We start from the raw sequence: 18363 nt of genomic DNA, 5'->3' as shown, positions 1-18363 counted from the left end.
GTAATTCACCCATCAATCACTCTAGCTCCCTCGTCCTCTGACGCTAAACGGGGGAGGGGAGTGTGTTCCTGTAAGCCAGACACACACACACACACAATACTATACAGACACGCAAACAGGCAGAGAGGGGCAGGGCCACACACACAAATACAAGACAGACACACAAATAGGCAGGGAAAGGGTCACACTCACACACAGTCCCCACTCCTACAGACATCCCCCCCCCCCCACCCATACACACACACCTTCTTCTCCTATACATTTCCCCACTGCACAGCCCGCCCCCACAATCTATGAACACAGAGCCTGGCCAGCTCTATATCCCTCGATGGGTAAGTGCCTCCAACCTCACAGTTGAAATCACACAGACACACATTTACAGTGAGTGAGTGAGTGCACGGGCCGCGACCCCGCAGAAACAGGCCAGTGTAGCATATTGTCTCTGACTATTGTTTCTGTATGATCTTATTTTATTGTGTTGCATTGTGGGGAGAGGAGGGGGGGGGGGGGTCCTATGTTTCCCTCTGCTGACATGTTGCCAGCTCTCTTTCACAGACATATATTTGAATCCCCCCCCCCAAAAAAAAGACTTCCTAAAAGGTCAAATAAAACAAATGAAATGAATAAATAAAGATGAATAATATCTAGAACATCCATAATTCAGAAGAATGATGTGGTTTATTCTGAGATGCCAGACGATGGGTCATGATGATGCCTAAATGCTGACTAAATGTTAGTAGACGTGAGACAGAAGCACCAGCAGGTACTTCCTGTTGTTAACCATGTGATTTAACAGGTACACCCTCTTGAGACTTTCTGTCATTTGTGTTTCCCAGACAGGCTCAATACGGAGGCGTCCTGTAATTAAAATGGTAATAACTGAACTCAACTTTGTCAGAGAATAGTCGTATTCACTGATAATACTATAGTAATAACTAACTTCAAATTGAATCACTGTCTAAAAAATGCTAATACCATAATATATTAAAGTATCCAGTAGGGCTGGGAGTTGCCAGGGACCATACGGTATTATCACCATAGTGAGGGACCTCACAATGTTATGTTCTCTCTCTCTCTCTCCCTCTCTCCCTCTCTCCCTCGTCCACCTCCTAAGTATGAATTTTAATTATATATATATATGCATCCAGTTTTCTTAAAGGGGGGGTTCACTATGCTCTATGTTATGTTATTTAAAAATGGTTTGGTTTTATGCAGAGAGCTGGAGACAAGCCATGGACAATGAACTTCCCACTGTACCAAACCTCTTATCAACAGAACAGGGATGTTGTTACGAGCTAAGTGCAAACCCAACACCTCTCATTGAAACACACTGGTCAGATAGGAACCACATTAAACCCAAGATGGCGAGGGAGAGCGACAAGCAGTCCCCTGCACCTCTCTGGGTTAAATGGATTAAATGCAGAAGACATGACTGTCCTTGTATCCCATTTTCTCTTGACAAGGACTGGCACAAAGAGGATATATTTGAATATGTGATTCATATCTATGTAAAACTAGACTCTCTCTCCATCCCTGTGATACAATGCATTGCAAACAAAAGGTCCTTTCTTTCATGCTTTAACTGAATTTCCTATGGAGGAGTCTTCTGAAATGGTAGATAATAATATAATATCGTTTGGGGCAGGTAGAATTTAGCCTGGCTATATAAAACAGACAGAATATAGTCTGGCCCAGGTAGAATTTATCCTGGCTATAAAACAAAGTGCTAAATTCACTATTGTTCATTTGACTTTCCATTGGTTCAACCAGGAACGTAGCCAAGTGACTAAGAACAGTATATATAGTGAAAACAACCGTATCTATAGTGAAAACAACCGTATCTATAGTGAAAACAACAGTATCTATAGTGAAAACAACAGTATCTATAGTGAAAACAACCGTATCTATAGTGAAAACAACCGTATCTATAGTGAAAACAACCGTATCTATAGTGAAAACAACCGTATCTACAGACATCGTTTTTCATAGTCAATTGGCAAGACGGCATCTCGTGTGTAACCACATTCATATTTCAGCCCACACACCATCCGGACACAAACATGTTGACCGCACTGTCTGTTTGGTTGCTTTGCTCGGGCTGTCAGTGAAGGACCATCTGTTAGACCAGACAATGGAGCTTATTTAGTGTAGACCAGGAATGCAAGCCTGTTCTTCTGACTACCACTCCAACAATAGGCTGTGTTATAACTAAGTGCCAGACCCCTTCGCTACATTCCACAGCAAATGTGGGTAAATATGTCCTGATAGTCTAGCGTGTCTAGCAGGCAGAGTGTCTGCATTGTGTCCCAAAATGGTACACTATTCCCTATGTAGTGCACTATTTCTGAACAGCTCCCTGGTTAAAATGTGTGCACTTACACACATAGGGAACATGGTTCCATGTGGAACGGAGACATACAGCCGGTCTGTGAATAGAATCACATCACTTCTCACAGACCGATGGGAGAATATGCTGCAAGGCTTTTACACAGAAACAAGGTTGTTATCACCAACATCCAGGCAGCAGTGACTTCAGGAGAGCATCAGTGACTACAGGACAGCAGCAGTAACTACAGGACAGCAGCAGTGACTACAGGACAGCAGCAGTGACTACAGGACAGCAGCAGTGACTACAGGACAGCAGCAGTGACTACAGGACAGCAGCAGTAACTACAGGACAGCAGCAGTGACTACAGGAGAGCAGCAGTGACTACAGGACAGCAGCAGTGACTACAGGACAGCAGCAGTAACTACAGGACAGCAGCAGTGACTACAAGACAGCAGCAGTAACTACAGGAGAGCAGCAGTGACTACAGGAGAGCAGCAGTGACTACAGGACAGCAGCAGTGACTACAGGACAGCAGCAGTGACTACAGGGCAGCAGCAGTGACTACAGGACAGCAGCAGTGACTTCAGGACAGCAGCAGTGACTTCAGGACAGCAGCAGTGACTACAGGACAGCAGCAGTGACTACAGGACAGCAGCAGTGACTACAGGAGAGCAGCAGTGACTACAGGAGAGCAGCAGTGACTACAGAACAGCAGCAGTAACTACAGGAGAGCAGGATAGCAGCAGTGACTACAGGACAGAATCAGTGACTACAGAAGTCAGCAGGTACATTGACTTGTTGCTGCAGTTCAATGGCAGACAGACAAAAAAACATACAGCTCCTGGAGCTGTGTTCAATGCTCAAAAACAGTGTTGACACTATTGAGACGCATAGACTTGTTAGTTATCACATTAGATTAGACCACTAGTTCTATGAGCCGATCCCAGTAAAGCGATTCTTGATGGTAAACCGTTTTCCCTTCACGGACACGGCTCCTGTGCGCTCAGCCTGATCGGACCTTTCGCTCCCGAAATATGTCGCAGACATTAAAAAGCAATCCCATGCATAGGCTACTCAAATGATAGCCCATCATCACAGGGTACTCCGTGCGTTTTTTTTTACTGAGGAAATAATCCCACATTATAAATACTGAATATACATTATCCTAATGTTGGCTATTGATGAGAGAGCGCACAAAAGAAGCGCTGGTTAGTTTACGTGAATTCCAAGTAATAAAACGGACCTGAACAATGGAAGCAGCCTATATCTGTGAAAGATTAACAAACACTTATCCTAATGTTCTTAGACTATTAATGTATCTTAACAACTTTTGTAAAAGAAGTCCATACACAATTGACTTGTCCGCGCAGTGTAAATCGGAGTGCAGAACAGTGTTTCACGCGCATGGAAATATATTTTCTTAAAAGCGTGCACGTGACTACATGCTTTATGCGTCGAATCCATTCGTGTAGAGACTAATAAATACAAACAAAACGACAACATTTTGTCCCAACTTCTAATTGTTTCAATACACGTTGTGATATGTTTACAAACATCATATAAAATCCGCTATTCCGTTATTCCATTCAATGTGTTGTGCTTTCCTCCTTCATTGCATGCAACCATTGCATCCAAGCAAATGCGTTTGTTTTTTCGGGGAAAAAAATATAGCATTTTAAAGATTACTTACGATTTGAGAGGATTCTGAATGACAGTCGCCATTTTGCTGCGAAACTGTAACCCAATACTCTAAATCTCAGAGCTGTTTGGGACCCCATGAAGAAGACAACCAATAAGGTGCTAGGCGCCCCGCTCCTTAACCAATACAATAATAGTATCCAGAAATCAGGCGTGGTTTATGAGAAAACTGTCAAAAGCGTTTCATAAAGACGACGATGCTTGATACAGTAGCCAGAGAACAACTTTATATTAATCTGTGATGTTGCACACATACAAATCATCACCGGTCACTAGTCAGTATAAATCCATTGCATAGTGTGGGTATATATCGCCCGGCGTATGAAAGAGATATTTCAAGGAGTGGCTGCATTTCCTAGCAGGGAAAATAAAAACATGGTCAGTTGTCCTACTGTGTTCCTTTGTGCCTGTCGCAATCCGACCATCTTTTATTTTCTCAACATATACGATACTCTTCGTCCTTCAGTGGCATTTAGCAAAACAAATATAATGGTATTAGAACAATGATATAGTCATATGCAGTAGTGCAGTAAAATACAATAACATAGGGCAGATTTTGGTTTGATTGATATTATAGAAGCATTAATCAAACATGAAGGTTTGTTTTCACAAGAAATTCATTACAAAGCAATGCTCTATCCATAACCTAAACCAATCACAACTTCTTTATCACTACAGACGACAGTCATCTCTGATACAATGTTACAAATGTTTCATTCATGAGAATGATGATTAAAGTTACATTTCGTTAGAGGAAACGATAGTGATTGATAGCACAAGCAGCCAATAGTGAATCCGCAAAGAGGGCCACTATTGTGAGCGATAAGCCAATGAGGGTTAGGGGCGGGTGTTAACTTGGTCACGTGGGTGCAACGTTGTAGCAGGTAAAATGAACTTTGTGTCAAAGCTCCGATGTTCAATAATATATTTGATCAACATCGTATCCTCTAATTACTACACGAATAACCCCATTTCATTTTAAATATAGTAATGATTCATCATTCAAATTGTCTACGTACCACGTGTCTGTATTTAAAGGGCTTTTGTTAGCAAGCGAAATGGCTAGCCGAATTAGCTAACTTGCTAGCTAGCTAGCTACCAAGTACACAACACAGAAGCGAGTGACAGACTTCGTGTTGATGTTTACTGTCCGGTATTTGTGTCCATAGCAATAGCAGGGATGAAGAAAGGGAATTGGCGTGACAGGGGCAGGGACCGTAGGCGACTCGGTTACCGCTCTGACTGGCAAAGGGACAGGACACAGGAACAAAGGTAGGATGGTGACCATGTCTCTCACGACCACAGGTTGGTTGGCCCTAATTATGTGTAAACTACCTTATTTACAGCTCGTTTACTTGATCTATCAAATGCCCGGGGCGTTCTTGGGCCATTAATCTTAATCCAGTGTATGTTATATGATCGGAATTACACGTATTTCTAAACTCTGTTATAATCCTGCCCGTGTGTTGTTTTACCGGTGCAATGATGGCATTGGGCTCCAGAGTGGTGCAGCGGTCTAAGGCACTGCATCTCAGTGCTAGAGGCATCACTACAGACCCTGGTTCGATTCCAGAGCTGTTTCACAACCGGCCGTGATTGGGAGTCCCATAGGGCGGCGCACAATTGTCTCAGCGCCGTTAGGGTTAGGCCGGGGTAGGCCGTCATTGTAAATAATAATTTGTTGTTAACTGACTTGCCTCTCCTCTCTGGTCCCCAGGTATGGCAGCAGTGAAGCAGGCCCCTCCTACAGAGACAGGACCCCAGAGAATAGGTCTATTTCTAATAGTGCAGCCTCCTCCTCCTCCTCCTCCGCTGCCCCAGGTCAGTTACACTCAGACACACCTTTCTACCTGGCTGTAGAATGACTACTTATAAATCAGTGCGGTCCAAAGTGTGTCACTGCACGTACAAGGACAATACAGACTCCGTGTCTTTATCGTCCACGTGTACCTTGTCCTTCCATCTCCAGAGCTGCCGGGGTTCTACTTTGACGCTGAGAAGAACCGTTACTTCCGGCTGCTGCCGGGCCACAACAACTGTAACCCTCTGACCAGAGGGCTGCTGCAGGAGAGAGAGCAGGAGAAACACAGGGCCAGGATGATCACTGAGGACGAGAGGCCCAGGAAGGTACTACCACAGACGGGGAACTTTTGATGGTGGATCAGGGGCATTTGGTACCCTATCGAATTAAAAAAAAAAAATGTTTTGTATCTTATAGCCGATAGATGACGTCTCTCCTTCCCTAATTGAAAACGACAGCAGCAGCTCTGAAGGGCTTTTCTTGTGTGTTTTGTTTCTCCCTCCAGAAAGCACCAAGAGCAGGCCTGAACTCAGCTCTGTTGCTGCAGAAAAGACACCTGGGTCTGCTACCTGGGAACTCTTACAGTAGGTACGGTATCAAAAGTACACACATACGTACATACGTTATTGTGTCCCTTATGATTGTGTGTGCCCAGGCTGATCCATGAGGTGAAGGTGAGTGGGATGAGACGTCACAGACTGGAGGTCCAGAGCTCTGAAAGCAGCAGTCCCAACACAGACCACTTTAGACTCATAGTGGTGAGTTACACACACACACACACGCTTTCTTTTGACTTTTAAGAAGAACGTTGGCAATGGTTGACTGGTGTAAACTTCCTCCTGATTGCCCTCTTCTTTTCTCTCTTACTCCCCTTCCTCTCTCCTCCCCTTTTGTCCTCCCCCCTCTTCTCTCTCTCCCCCTCCCCCCTCTTCTCTCTCTCTCCCTCTCCCCCCTCTTCTCTCTCTCTCCCTCCTCCCTCTTCTCTCTCTCTCCCTCATCCCCTCTCTCTCTTCCCCTCACTTCCTCCTCCCCTTTCGCCCCCCCCTCTTCTCTCTCTCCCTCCTCCCTCTTCTCTCTCTCTCCCTCATCCCCTCTCTCTCTTCCCCTCACTTCTTCCTCCCCTTTCGTCCCCCCCCTCTTCTCTCTCTCTCACTCCTCCCCTCTCTCTCTTCCCCTCACTTCTTCCTCCCCTTTCTTCCTCCCCACCCCCCCACCCCTCTCTCTCTCCCTCCTCCCCTCTCTCTCTTCTCTCTCAGGGTGACTCTGCATGTGAGCGAGTGTTCACGGTTAACGACGTGTCTCACGGAGGCTGCAAGTACGGCATCATGAACTTCAGAGGCTGCAGCAGGGGCTCCCTGTCCGTCAAGATGTGTGACAACCTCTACTTTACAAATAGAAAGGTGAGAAGGAGAGAGAGGGCTGAGGATAACCTCTACCAACAGAAAGGTGACATGGAGGGGAGGGTTAGGAGCTGGGGGGGAGAGACTGGGAATGAAGGCTAGTTTTGGAGTTGGGCATTAAAAGCATGCTGGATGGTAGGAATATCTACCCAGGCAACTTGAACACCTATACGCTAAACTATGTTGTCCCTGTTTTCTACCTGTTCTGTACCTGTGTTTTTTATATATATATATGTATATATATATATATATATGTCGTCTGTTCCACCTATTCAGTACCTGTGTCGTCTGTTTCACCTGTTCAGTACCTGTGTTGTCTGTTACACCTGTTCAGTACCTGTGTTGTCTGTTCTGCCTGTTCAGTACCTGTGTTGTCTGTTACACCTGTTCAGTACCTGTGTTGTCTGTTCCACCTGTTCAGTACCTGTGTCGTATGTTCCACCTGTTCAGTACCTGTGTTGTCTGTTCTGCCTGTTCAGTACCTGTGTTGTCTGTTACACCTGTTCAGTACCTGTGTTGTCTGTTCCACCTGTTCAGTACCTGTGTTGTCTGTTCCACCTGTTCAGTACCTGTGTTATAAACATGTTGTCTGTGTTTCAGGTGAACTCTATCTGCTGGGCATCCGTCACCCACTCTGACTCACACGTCCTGTATCCGTCTTACACAGCAGACTGTGATGCTACTCAAAGTGGTTAATGACCCTGCTTCCTTAGCGGAGTTGCCAACAACCCGGATGCTTCCGGTGTTACCAGGATACGGCTAAATCAACCTTCCTTCTCAGCTGAAAGCCGAATGTGGGAACTCCACTCTGGTGTTTATTTTAGGCCTGCTACGTTAAGAGTTCATGACCCTGCCTAGTCACTCTAGTTTGTCTCGACGGGGGTCAAAGGTCCCCTCAGCATGTTCATATTCAGAGCGTTGTCAGTAGCTGTACTTAAGAGAGTTGTTGGGTTGGTGTTTCCTTGACTCCAGTGTTCAGCCTGTGTCTGGTGGGCATGGCAGAGACTCCTGGCTGTGTCAGTTTACTACCAGCCTCGCTCTTCAGCAACTCCAACCCAGGTGACGTTTCCATGTGCTTCTTTCAGGACATACTATTATTATTTTCAGGACATACTATTATTATTTTCAGAACATACTATTATTATTTTCAGAACATACTATTATTATTTTCAGAACATACTATTATTATTATCAGAACATACTATTATTATTTTCAGAACATACTATTATTTTCAGGACATACTATTATTATTTTCAGAACATACTATTATTTTCAGAACATACTATTATTTTCAGGACATACTATTATTATTTTCAGGACATACTATTATTATTTTCAGAACATACTATTATTATTTTCAGAACATACTATTATTATTATCAGAACATACTATTATTATTATCAGAACATACTATTATTATTTTCAGGACGTACTATTATTATTTTCAGGACCTACTATTATTATTTTCAGGACATACTATTATTATTTTCAGAACCTTTTACTGTAATGTAATACTGTAATCTTCATATATTTCATGCTGAGCGCATTCGTTATTTCTCTCCTCTCTCCTCCTCCTCTCTCCTCCTCCTCCTCTCTCGTCCACCTTTCTCCTCCTCCTCTCTCCTCCTCCTCTCTTGTCCACCTTTCTCCTCCTCTCCTCCTCCTCCTCCTCTCTCGTCCACCTTTCTCCTCCTCCTCCTCTCTCGTCCTCCTCTCTTGTCCTCTCTCGTCCTCCTCTCTCGTCCTCCTCTCTCGTCCTCCTCTCTCGTCCTCCTCCTCCTCTCTCGTCCACCTTTCTCCTCCTCCTCTCTCCTCCTCCTCTCTTGTCCACCTTTCTCCTCCTCTCGTCCACCTTTCTCCTCCTCCTCCTCTCTCGTCCTCCTCTCTTGTCCTCCTCTCTCCTCCTCCTCTCTCGTCCTCCTCTCTCGTCCTCCTCCTCTCTCGTCCTCCTCTCTCGTCCTCCTCCTCTCTCGTCCTCCTCTCTCGTCCTCCTCCTCTCTCCTCCTCCTCCTCTCTCGTCCTCCTCCTCTCTTGTCCTCTTCTTTCGTCCTCTCTCCTCCTCTCTCCTCCTCCTCTCTCCTCCTCCTCCTCCTCTCTCCTCCTCTCTCCTCCTCCTCTCTCGTCCTCTCTCCTCCTCGCTCGTCCTCCTCTCTCGTCCTCTCTCGTCCTCTCTCCTCCTCCTCTCTTGTCCTCCTCCTCTCTCCTCCTCTCTCGTCCTTCTCCACTCTCGTCCTCTCTCCTCCTCCTCTCTCGTCGTCCTCCTCTCTCGTCCTCCTCCTCCTCCTCTCTCGTCCTCCTCCTCCTCTCTTGTCCTCCTCCAGACCAGCCGGGGATGCTGTGTAGTTTTAAGATCTCTACAGCCTGGTCCTGTGCCTGGTGTCTCAACCCTCAGGCTGACAAAACATTTAGCACGGGTGAGTTGGAAACCCTAACCCTCCCATCATCTTTACCAATTGATTAGCATTTTACACTACAATGTTGGTGATACAGGAGCAAGCAACAGCATTTTATACAATGTTCCCGACATGAAACCTCTCACTGAACCTTGCCTGTTCATTAATAATAACAGATTATATATATACACTGCTCAAAAAAATAAAGGGAACACTAAAATAACACATCCTAGATCTGAATGAATGAAATATTCTTATTAAATACTTTTTTCTTTACATAGTTGAATGTGCTGACAACAAAATCACAAAAATGATCAATGGAAATCAAATTGATCAACCCATGGAGGTCTGGATTTGGAATCACACTCAAAATTAAAGTGGAAAACCACACTACAGACTGATCCAACTTTGATGTAATGTCCTTAAAACAAGTCAAAATGAGGCTCAGTATTGTGTGGCCTCCACATGCCTGTATGACCTCCCTACAACGCCTGGGCATGCTCCTGATGAGGTGGCGGATGGTCTCCTGAGGGATCTTCTCCCAGACCTGGACTAAAGCATCCGCCAACTCCTGGACAGTCTGTGGTACAACGTGGCGTTGGTGAATGGAGTGAGACATGATGTCCCAGATGTGCTCAATTGGATTCAGGTCTGGGGAACGGGCGGGCCAGTCCATAGCATCAATGCCTTCCACTTGCAGGAACTGCTGACACACTCCAGCCACATGAGGTCTAGCATTGTCTTGCATTAGGAGGAACCCAGGGCCAACCACACCAGCATATGGTCTCACAAGGGGTCTGAGGATCTCATATCGGTACCTAATGGCAGTCAGGCTACCTCTGGCGAGCACAAGGAGGGCTGTGCGGCCCCCCCAAAAAATGCCACCCCACACCATGACTGACCCACCGCCAAACCGGTCATGCTGGAGGATGTTGCAGGCAGCAGAACGTTCTTCACGGCGTCTCCAGACTGTCACGTCTGTCACGTGCTCAGTGTGAACCTGCTTTCATCTGTGAAGAGCACAGGGCGCCAGTGGCAAATTTGCCAATCTTGGTGTTCTCTGGCAAATGCCAAACGTCCTGCACGGTGTTAGGCTGTAAGCACAACCCCCACCTGTGGACGTCGGGCCCTCATACCACCCTCATGGAGTCTGTTTCTGACCGTTTGAGCAGACACATGCACATTTGTGGCCTGCTGGAGGTCATTTTGCAGGGCTCTGGCAGTGCTCCTCCTGCTCCTCCTTGCACAAAGGCGGAGGTAGCGGTCCTGCTGCTGGGTTGTTGCCCTCCTACGGCCTCCTCCACATTTCCTGATGTACTGGCCTGTCTCCTGGTAGCGCCTCCATGCTCTGGACACCACGCTGACAGACACAGCAAACCTTCTTGCCACAGCTCACATTGATGTGCCATCCTGGATGAGCTGCACTACCTGAGCCACTTGTGTGGGTTATAGACTCCGTCTCATGCTACCACTAGAGTGAAAGCACCGGCAGCATTCAAAAGTGACCAAAACATCAGCCAGGAAGCATAGGAACTGAGAAGTGGTCTGTGGTCATCACCTACAGAACCACTCCTTTATTGGGGGTGTCTTGCTAATTGCCTATAATTTCCACCTGTTGTCTATTCCCTTTGCACAACAGCATGTGACATGTATTGTCAATCAGTGTTGCTTCCTAAGTGGACAGTTTGATTTCACAGAAGTGTGATTTACTTGGAGTTACATTGTGTTGTTTAAGTGTTCCCTTTATTTTTTTGAGCAGTGTATATACATACACACACACACACACACACACTGGTTGCAGGTTAGATTCTGGTAGCCAGCCTGTCTTTTCTCTTAACACTGGCCTGGTGGCCATTTTGAAAAGCACAATTTTAGTGACCGTTTCCCCGTCTGTCTCCCGTGGCCGTCTCCCCGTCTGTCTCCCGTGGCCGTCTCCCCGTCTGTCTCCCGTGGCCGTCTCCCCGTCTGTCTCCCGTGGCCGTCTCCCCGTCTGTCTCCCGTGGCCGTCTCCCCGTCTGTCTCCCGTGGCCGTCTCCCCGTCTGTCTCCCGTGGCCGTCTCCCCGTCTGTCTCCCGTGGCCGTCTCCCCGTCTGTCTCCCGTGGTCGTTTCCCCGTCTGTCTCCCCGTCTGTCTCCTGTGACCGTTTCCCCGTCTGTCTGCTGTTTCCCCGTCTGTCTCCCGTGGCCGTCTCCCCGTCTGTCTCCCGTGGCCGTCTCCCCGTCTGTCTCCCGTGGCCGTCTCCCCGTCTGTCTCCCGTGGCCGTCTCCCCGTCTGTCTCCCGTGGCCGTCTCCCCGTCTGTCTCCCGTGGCCGTCTCCCCGTCTGTCTCCCGTGGCCGTCTCCCCGTCTGTCTCCCGTGGCCGTCTCCCCGTCTGTCTCCCGTGGCCGTCTCCCCGTCTGTCTCCCGTGGCCGTCTCCCCGTCTGTCTCCCGTGGCCGTCTCCCCGTCTGTCTCCCGTGGCCGTCTCCCCGTCTGTCTCCCGTGGCCGTCTCCCCGTCTGTCTCCCGTGGCCGTCTCCCCGTCTGTCTCCCGTGGCCGTCTCCCCGTCTGTCTCCCGTGGCCGTCTCCCCGTCTGTCTCCCGTGGCCGTCTCCCCGTCTGTCTCCCGTGGCCGTCTCCCCGTCTGTCTCCCGTGGCCGTCTCCCCGTCTGTCTCCCGTGGCCGTCTCCCCGTCTGTCTCCCGTGGCCGTTTCCCCGGCTGTCTCCCGTGGTCTTTGTGTTCGTCTGTTGCCAGGTCTGTCTCGCAGGGTGATAGTGACGGACGCAGTGACGGGCAGGAGACAGACCTATGGCATCGGCAGTGATGTGCTGGCACAGCAGTTTGCCCTCAGGGTGAGTTAGTGGTGCCAAGGCATTCACTTAGACTCATTGTCACAAAAAGTGTAACCAACACTGGTGAGAAGCTGATATTTCTGAAGTGTGTGTGTGTGTGTGTGATGAACAGATGGAGGGGCGCTTCTCAAACTTCTTTATTATTGACCTTCAGAGTTTTTAACAGCCCATTCCCCTCCCTTATACCCCTCCCCCTTCCTCATTCCCATCCCCTCCCTCATGCTCCTCCCTTATTCCCCTCCCTCATTCCCCTCGCCCTCCCTAATTCTCCTCCCTTAAACCCCTCCCGGTCTCATTCCCGTCTCCTTCATTCCCCTCTCCCTCCCCATTCCCCTCTCTCTCCCCATTCCCCTCTCTCTCACCCTCCCTCATCCTCCTCTCTCCCTCATTCCCATTCCCCTCTCTCTCTCCCTCCCTCATTCCCCTCTCTCCCTCATTCCCCTCTCTCCCTCATTCCCCTCTCTCCCTCATTCCCCTCTCTCCCTCATTCCCCTCCCTCTCCCTCATTCCCCTCTCTCCCTCATTCCCCTCTCTCCTTCATTCCCCTCTCTCTCACCCTCCCCCATTCCCCTCTCTCTCACCCTCCCTCATTCTCCTCTCTCTCTCATTCCCATTCCCCTCTCTCTCCCTCATTCCCCTCTCTCCCTCATTCCCCTCTCTCCCTCATTCCCCTCTCTCCCTCATTCCCCTCCCTCATTCCCCTCTCTCCCTCATTCCCCTCTCTCCCTCATTCCCCCTCCCTCTCTCATTCCCCCTCCCTCTCTCATTCCCCTCTCACCCCCCCTCCCTCTCTCACCCCCCCTCCCTCTCTCATTCCCCCTCCCTCTCTCATTCCCCTCTCTCATTCCCCTCTCACCCTCATTCCCCTCTCACCCTCATTCCCCTCTCCCTCCCTCATTCCCCTCTCCCTCCCTCATTCCCCTCATTCCCTCCCTCATTCCCTCTCTCATTCCCCTCTCCCTCTCTCTTTCCCCTCTCCCTCCCTCTTTCCCCTCTCCCTCCCTCTTTCCCCTCTCCCTCTCTCATTCCCCTCTCCCTCCCTCTTTCCCCTCTCCCTCACTCTTTCCCCTCTCCCTCACTCTTTCCCCTCTCCCTCTCTCTTTCCCCTCTCCCTCACTCTTTCCCCTCTCCCTCTCTCATTCCCCTCTCCTCCCTCTTTCCCCTCTCCCTCACTCTTTCCCCTCTCCCTCTCTCATTCCCCTCCCTAATTCCCCTCTCCCTCCATCCAGGCTCCGGTCCTGTTTAATGGCTGTAGGTCAGGAGAGATCTTCAGTATCGACCTGCGTCAGAAAGGCAGACGGGACCACAGCTGGAAGGCCTGCAGGTTCTCCCAGGACTCTGCTATCACCTCCGTACGAATACTACAGGATGAGAACTACCTACTGGCCGCGGACATGATTGGAGAGGTGGGGGACAGACCGATACACTGGGACAGGCCACACACACACACACACACACACACACACACACACACACACACACACACACACACGGTAAAGTTCGCCTTCCCCAACTCTGTTTTACCTGTGTGTTGATATGTGTCACTGCAGATCAAGCTGTGGGATGTACGAGTAACAAAACCAGTGCGGAAGTACGAGGGTCATCATAACCAACACGCCTACTTACCCCTCCACGTCAACGAAGCTGAGGGACTGCTGATGGCTGGTAGGTTACAGGCCTTACTGCTGATGGCTGGTAGGTTACAGGGCCTTACTGCTGATGGCTGGTAGGTTACAGGGCCTTACTGCTGATGGCTGGTAGGTTACAGGGCCTTACTGCTGGTAGGTTACAGGACCTGACGGCTGGTAGGTTACAGGGCCTTACTGCTGATGGCTGGTAGGTTACAGGGCCTTACTGCAGATGGCTGGTAGGTTACAGGGCCTTACTGCAGATGGCTGGTAGTTTACTGGGCCTGACTGCTGGTAGGTTACAGGACTTTACTGCTGACGGCTGGTAGGTTACAGGGATTGCACTAACTTGAAGTCTCTCTGGATACTTGAAGACAAAGGCACCCAACTTGTACTGCACTGCCTCGGACGACAGATGATTGGTTAAAGGAAACGGATAATAAAACGAGTTAGATTTCAGTGCCGCCTTTGATGTTATTGCTCATAAATTGTCATTGAAGAAACTCCCTTGCTGTGGCTTAACATCACCCGGTTGGAGAGTCATCTATCCAATGGAAGCTTCTCTAACATCAGATATGTACAGTGCGGTGTCCCTCAGGGCAGTTGCCTTGGGCCGTTACTCTTCTCTATTTTTTTGCAAATGATTTGCCACTGGTCTTACACAAAGGTACAATGACTATGTATGCAGATGATTCCACACTTTACATGTCAGCGCCCATAGCCAGTTAGCTCAGTATTACTCGCCAACGTGCAATCATTGGACAAACTAGACGAGGTAAGATCACAAATATCCTACCAACGGGACATAAAAAAACTGTAATATCCTATGTTTCACGGAATTGTGGCTGAATGATGATATGGATATTTAGCTAGCGGGATACACGCTGCACCGGCAGGACAGAACAGCACACTCCAGTAAGACGAGGGGGGGCGGTCTGTGCATATTTGTCAACAACAGCTGGTGCACGAAATCTAAGGAAGTCTCTAGATTTTGCTCAACTGAAGTAGAGTATATTGTGATAAATTGCAGGCCACACTACTTGCCTAGAGAGTTCTCAGCTATACTATTCGTGGCTGTTTATTTACCACCACAGACAGATGCTGGCACTAAGACCGCACTCAGTCAGCTGTATAAGGAAATAAGCAAACAGGAAACCACTCACCCAGAGGCGGCGCTCCTAGTGGCCGGAGACTTTAATGCAGGGAAACTTAAATCAGTTCTACCAAATCTCTATCAACATGTTAAATGTGCAACCAGAGGGAAAAAAATTCTAGATCACCTGTTCTCCACACACAGAGACACGTACAAAGCTCTCCCTCGCCCTCCATTTGGTAAATCCGACCACAATTCTATCCTCCTGATTCCTGCTTAGAAGCAAAAATGAAAGCAGGAAGCACCAGTGACTCGTTCTATAAAAAAATGGTCAGTTGAAGCAGATGCTAAACTACAGGACTGTTTTGCTATCACAGACTGAAATATGTTCCGGGATTCCTCCAATAGCATTGAGTACACCACATCAGTCACTGGCTTCATCAATAAGTGCATTGAGGACGTCGTCCCTACAGTGACTACATACCCCAACCAGAAGCCATGGATTACAGGCAACATTTGCACTGAGTTTAAGGGAAGAGCTGCCGCTTTCAAGGTGCGGGACTCTAACCCGGAAGCTTACAAGAAATCCCGCTATGCCCTGTGACGAACCATCAAACAGGCAAAGCGTCAACACAGGGCTAAGATTGAATCATACTACACCGGCTCCGACGCGCGTCGGAATTGGCAGGTCTTGCAAACTATTAGACTACAAAGGGAAGCACAGCCGCAAGGCTGCCCAGTGACACGAGCCTACCAGACGAGCTAAATCACTTCTATGCTTGCTTCGAGGCAAGCAACACTGAGGTATGTATGAGAGCATCAGCTGTTCCGGACGACTGTGTGATCACGCTCTCCGTAGCCGACCTTTAAACAGGTCAACATTCACAAGGGTGTGGGGCCAGACGGATTACCAGGACGTGTGCTCCGGGCATGTGCTGACCAACTGGCAGGTGTCTTCACTGAAATTTTCAACATGTCCCTGATTTGAGTCTGTAATACCAACATGCTTCAAGCAGACCACCATTGTCCCTGTGCCCAAGACCACAAAGGCAACCCAATTTGCATACCGCCTTAACAGATCCACAGATGATGCAATCTCTATTGCACACTGCCCTTTCCCAACTGGACAAAAGGAACACCTATGTGAGAATGCTGTTCATTGACTACAGCTCAGCATTCAACACCATAGTACTCTCAAAGCTCATCACTAAGCTAAGGATCCTGGGACTAAACACCTCCCTCTGCAACTGGATCCTGGACTTCCTGACAGGCCGCCCCCAGGTGGTGAGGGTAGGTAGCAACACATCTGCCACGCTGATCCTCAACACTGGAGCTCCTCATGGGTGCGTGCTCAGTCCCCTCATGTTCACCCACGACTGCAACACCATCATTTTCCCGGCATCAACAACATGCAATCCAGTCTTTCCTGGTTGAGGGTTGATGAAAGGTGCTTCAACACCTGCATTGCTTGCTGTTTGGGGTTTTAGGCTGGGTTTCTGTACAGCACTTTGTGATATCAGCTGATGTAAGAAGGACTATATAAATACATTTGATTTAACTAACTGCTTCTCTCAAGAGTTTTTATGAGAAATATTACTGTGATGATAAATTCCAGATAGCCTGTATGGGTGTCAGCTCAGACCACCCATACATACCCAACAAGACATACCACCAGGGGTCTCCAAGTCCAAAAATAATTCACGGCACAAATAGAACCCCATAGAATACCAAAGAGAACCCCATAGAATACCAAATAGAACCCCATAGAATACCAAATGGAACCCCATAGAATGACCAAATAGAACCCCATAGAATGCCAAATAGAACCCCATAGAATACCAAATAGAACCCCATAGAATACCAAATAGAACAGTATTGTAAAGAGCCATGATCGCATGGAACTCCCATCTCCAATTACTCAAGCAAACAGCAAAATGACCTTTAAAAAAACAGATTAAACAACATCTCATGGAACAGCAGCGGACACACCTCATTTTGTTGTATTTTAAATGTGTGCGACTGTCCATCAGTGTTTTGCTACTTGTCTTGTTTTATATATTTATATTTGTGGACCCCAGGAAGAGTAGCTGATGCTTCTGCAAAAGCTAACGAGGATCCAAATAAACATTTAAGAAAAGTGCCTGCTAAATTACTGAAATGTACATGTCAAATGAAATGAGAAAAGAATGACAAGTATCTTGCCCTGTTCATTTGTCTTCTCCAGTGGGTCAGGACTGCTACACCCGTCTGTGGTCTCTGGGAGACGGCAAGCTCCTGAGGACTATCCCATCTCCCCACCCTGCTGGAAAGGACATGATCCCCAGCGTGGTCTTCTCTTCTCAGCTAGGAGGCAACAGAGGCCTGCCTGGTCTCCTCATGGCTGTCAGGCACGATCTGTACTACTTCCCTTATAACAGTGACTACCAGGAGGGAGGAGGGGTAGTGACTGAGGCAGCCTACTAGGGGAGGGCTTGTCTGAGGCAGCCTGCTAGGGGAGGGCTTGACTGAGGCAGCCTACTAGGGGAGGGCTTGACTGAGGCAGCCTGCTAGGGGAGGGCTTGACTGAGGCAGCCTACTAGGGGAGGGCTTGACTGAGGCAGCCTACTAGGGGAGGGCTTGACTGAGGCAGCCTGCTAGGGGAGGGCTTGACTGAGGCAGCCTGCTTAGGGGAGGGCTTGACTGAGGCAGCCTGCTAGGGGAGGGCTTGACTGAGGCAGCCTGCTAGGGGAGGGCTTGACTGAGGCAGCCTGCTTAGGGGAGGGTTTGACTGAGGCAGCCTGCTTAGGGGAGGGCTTGACTGAACCTTTCTTTGCAAAGTAACTGGAATGAAGGAGACTCTTACTGCCTAAAGTTATCAGCCTGGAGCTTCAAGACTTCAAGTGGAGAGTTGGGTCTGACCGTAGAGCTGCGAAGTGGAGAGTTGGGTCTGACCGTAGAGCTGCGAAGTGGAGAGTTGGGTCTGACCGTAGAGCTGCGAAGTGGAGAGTTGGGTCTGACCGTAGAGCTGCGAAGTGGAGAGTTGGGTCTGACCGTAGAGCTGCGAAGTGGAGAGTTGGGTCTGACCGTAGAGCTGCGATGTCGAGAGTTGGGTCTGACCGTAGCGCTGCGAAGTGGAGAGTTGGGTCTGACCGTAGAGCTGCGAAGTGGAGAGTTGGGTCTGACCGTAGAGCTGCGATGTCGAGAGTTGGG

General features: G+C 48.6%; 2 protein-coding genes across 3 annotated transcripts in view; one reads left to right on the top strand and one right to left on the bottom strand.

Annotated features, from left to right (window-relative positions):
* LOC139414902 (double PHD fingers 3) overlaps nucleotides 1–4112 on the bottom strand; it is a 46957-nt gene extending 42845 nt beyond the window's left edge. For both annotated transcript variants that reach the window (XM_071162509.1, XM_071162510.1), the window contains exon 1: nucleotides 4020–4112. In XM_071162509.1, the coding sequence (XP_071018610.1) occupies nucleotides 4020–4051 (32 nt within the window). In that variant the 5' untranslated portion in view covers nucleotides 4052–4112. The remainder of the gene's footprint in view (nucleotides 1–4019) is intronic.
* Nucleotides 4113–4882: 770 nt separating this feature from the next.
* Nucleotides 4883–18073, top strand: LOC139414901 (WD repeat domain 21). The gene is made up of 14 exons (XM_071162507.1): nucleotides 4883–4911; nucleotides 5197–5299; nucleotides 5745–5848; nucleotides 5997–6154; nucleotides 6334–6416; nucleotides 6484–6586; nucleotides 7085–7228; nucleotides 7829–7878; nucleotides 8208–8287; nucleotides 9552–9644; nucleotides 12356–12453; nucleotides 13683–13859; nucleotides 14004–14118; nucleotides 17399–18073. Exons 2-14 carry the CDS (start codon nucleotides 5208–5210, stop codon nucleotides 17635–17637), a joined length of 1536 nt encoding a protein of 511 aa, XP_071018608.1. The 5' UTR covers nucleotides 4883–4911; nucleotides 5197–5207; the 3' UTR covers nucleotides 17638–18073.
* The last annotated feature ends 290 nt before the right edge of the window (nucleotides 18074–18363 follow it).

This window comes from Oncorhynchus clarkii, chromosome 8, assembly GCF_045791955.1.
Source record: "Oncorhynchus clarkii lewisi isolate Uvic-CL-2024 chromosome 8, UVic_Ocla_1.0, whole genome shotgun sequence".
NCBI lineage: Eukaryota > Metazoa > Chordata > Actinopteri > Salmoniformes > Salmonidae > Oncorhynchus > Oncorhynchus clarkii.
This window is presented reverse-complemented; position numbering and strand designations above follow the sequence as displayed.

Excerpts from the sequence above, each read along its gene's own strand:
- LOC139414901 (XM_071162507.1), top strand. The coding sequence starts at position 5,208 with ATGAAGAAAGGGAATTGGCGTGACAGGGGCAGGGACCGTAGGCGACTC. Across the intron at positions 12,454-13,682 it reads CACAGCAGTTTGCCCTCAGG|GCTCCGGTCCTGTTTAATGG; the intron begins GTGAGTTAGTGG and ends CCCTCCATCCAG. Across the intron at positions 14,119-17,398 it reads TGAGGGACTGCTGATGGCTG|TGGGTCAGGACTGCTACACC; the intron begins GTAGGTTACAGG and ends TGTCTTCTCCAG.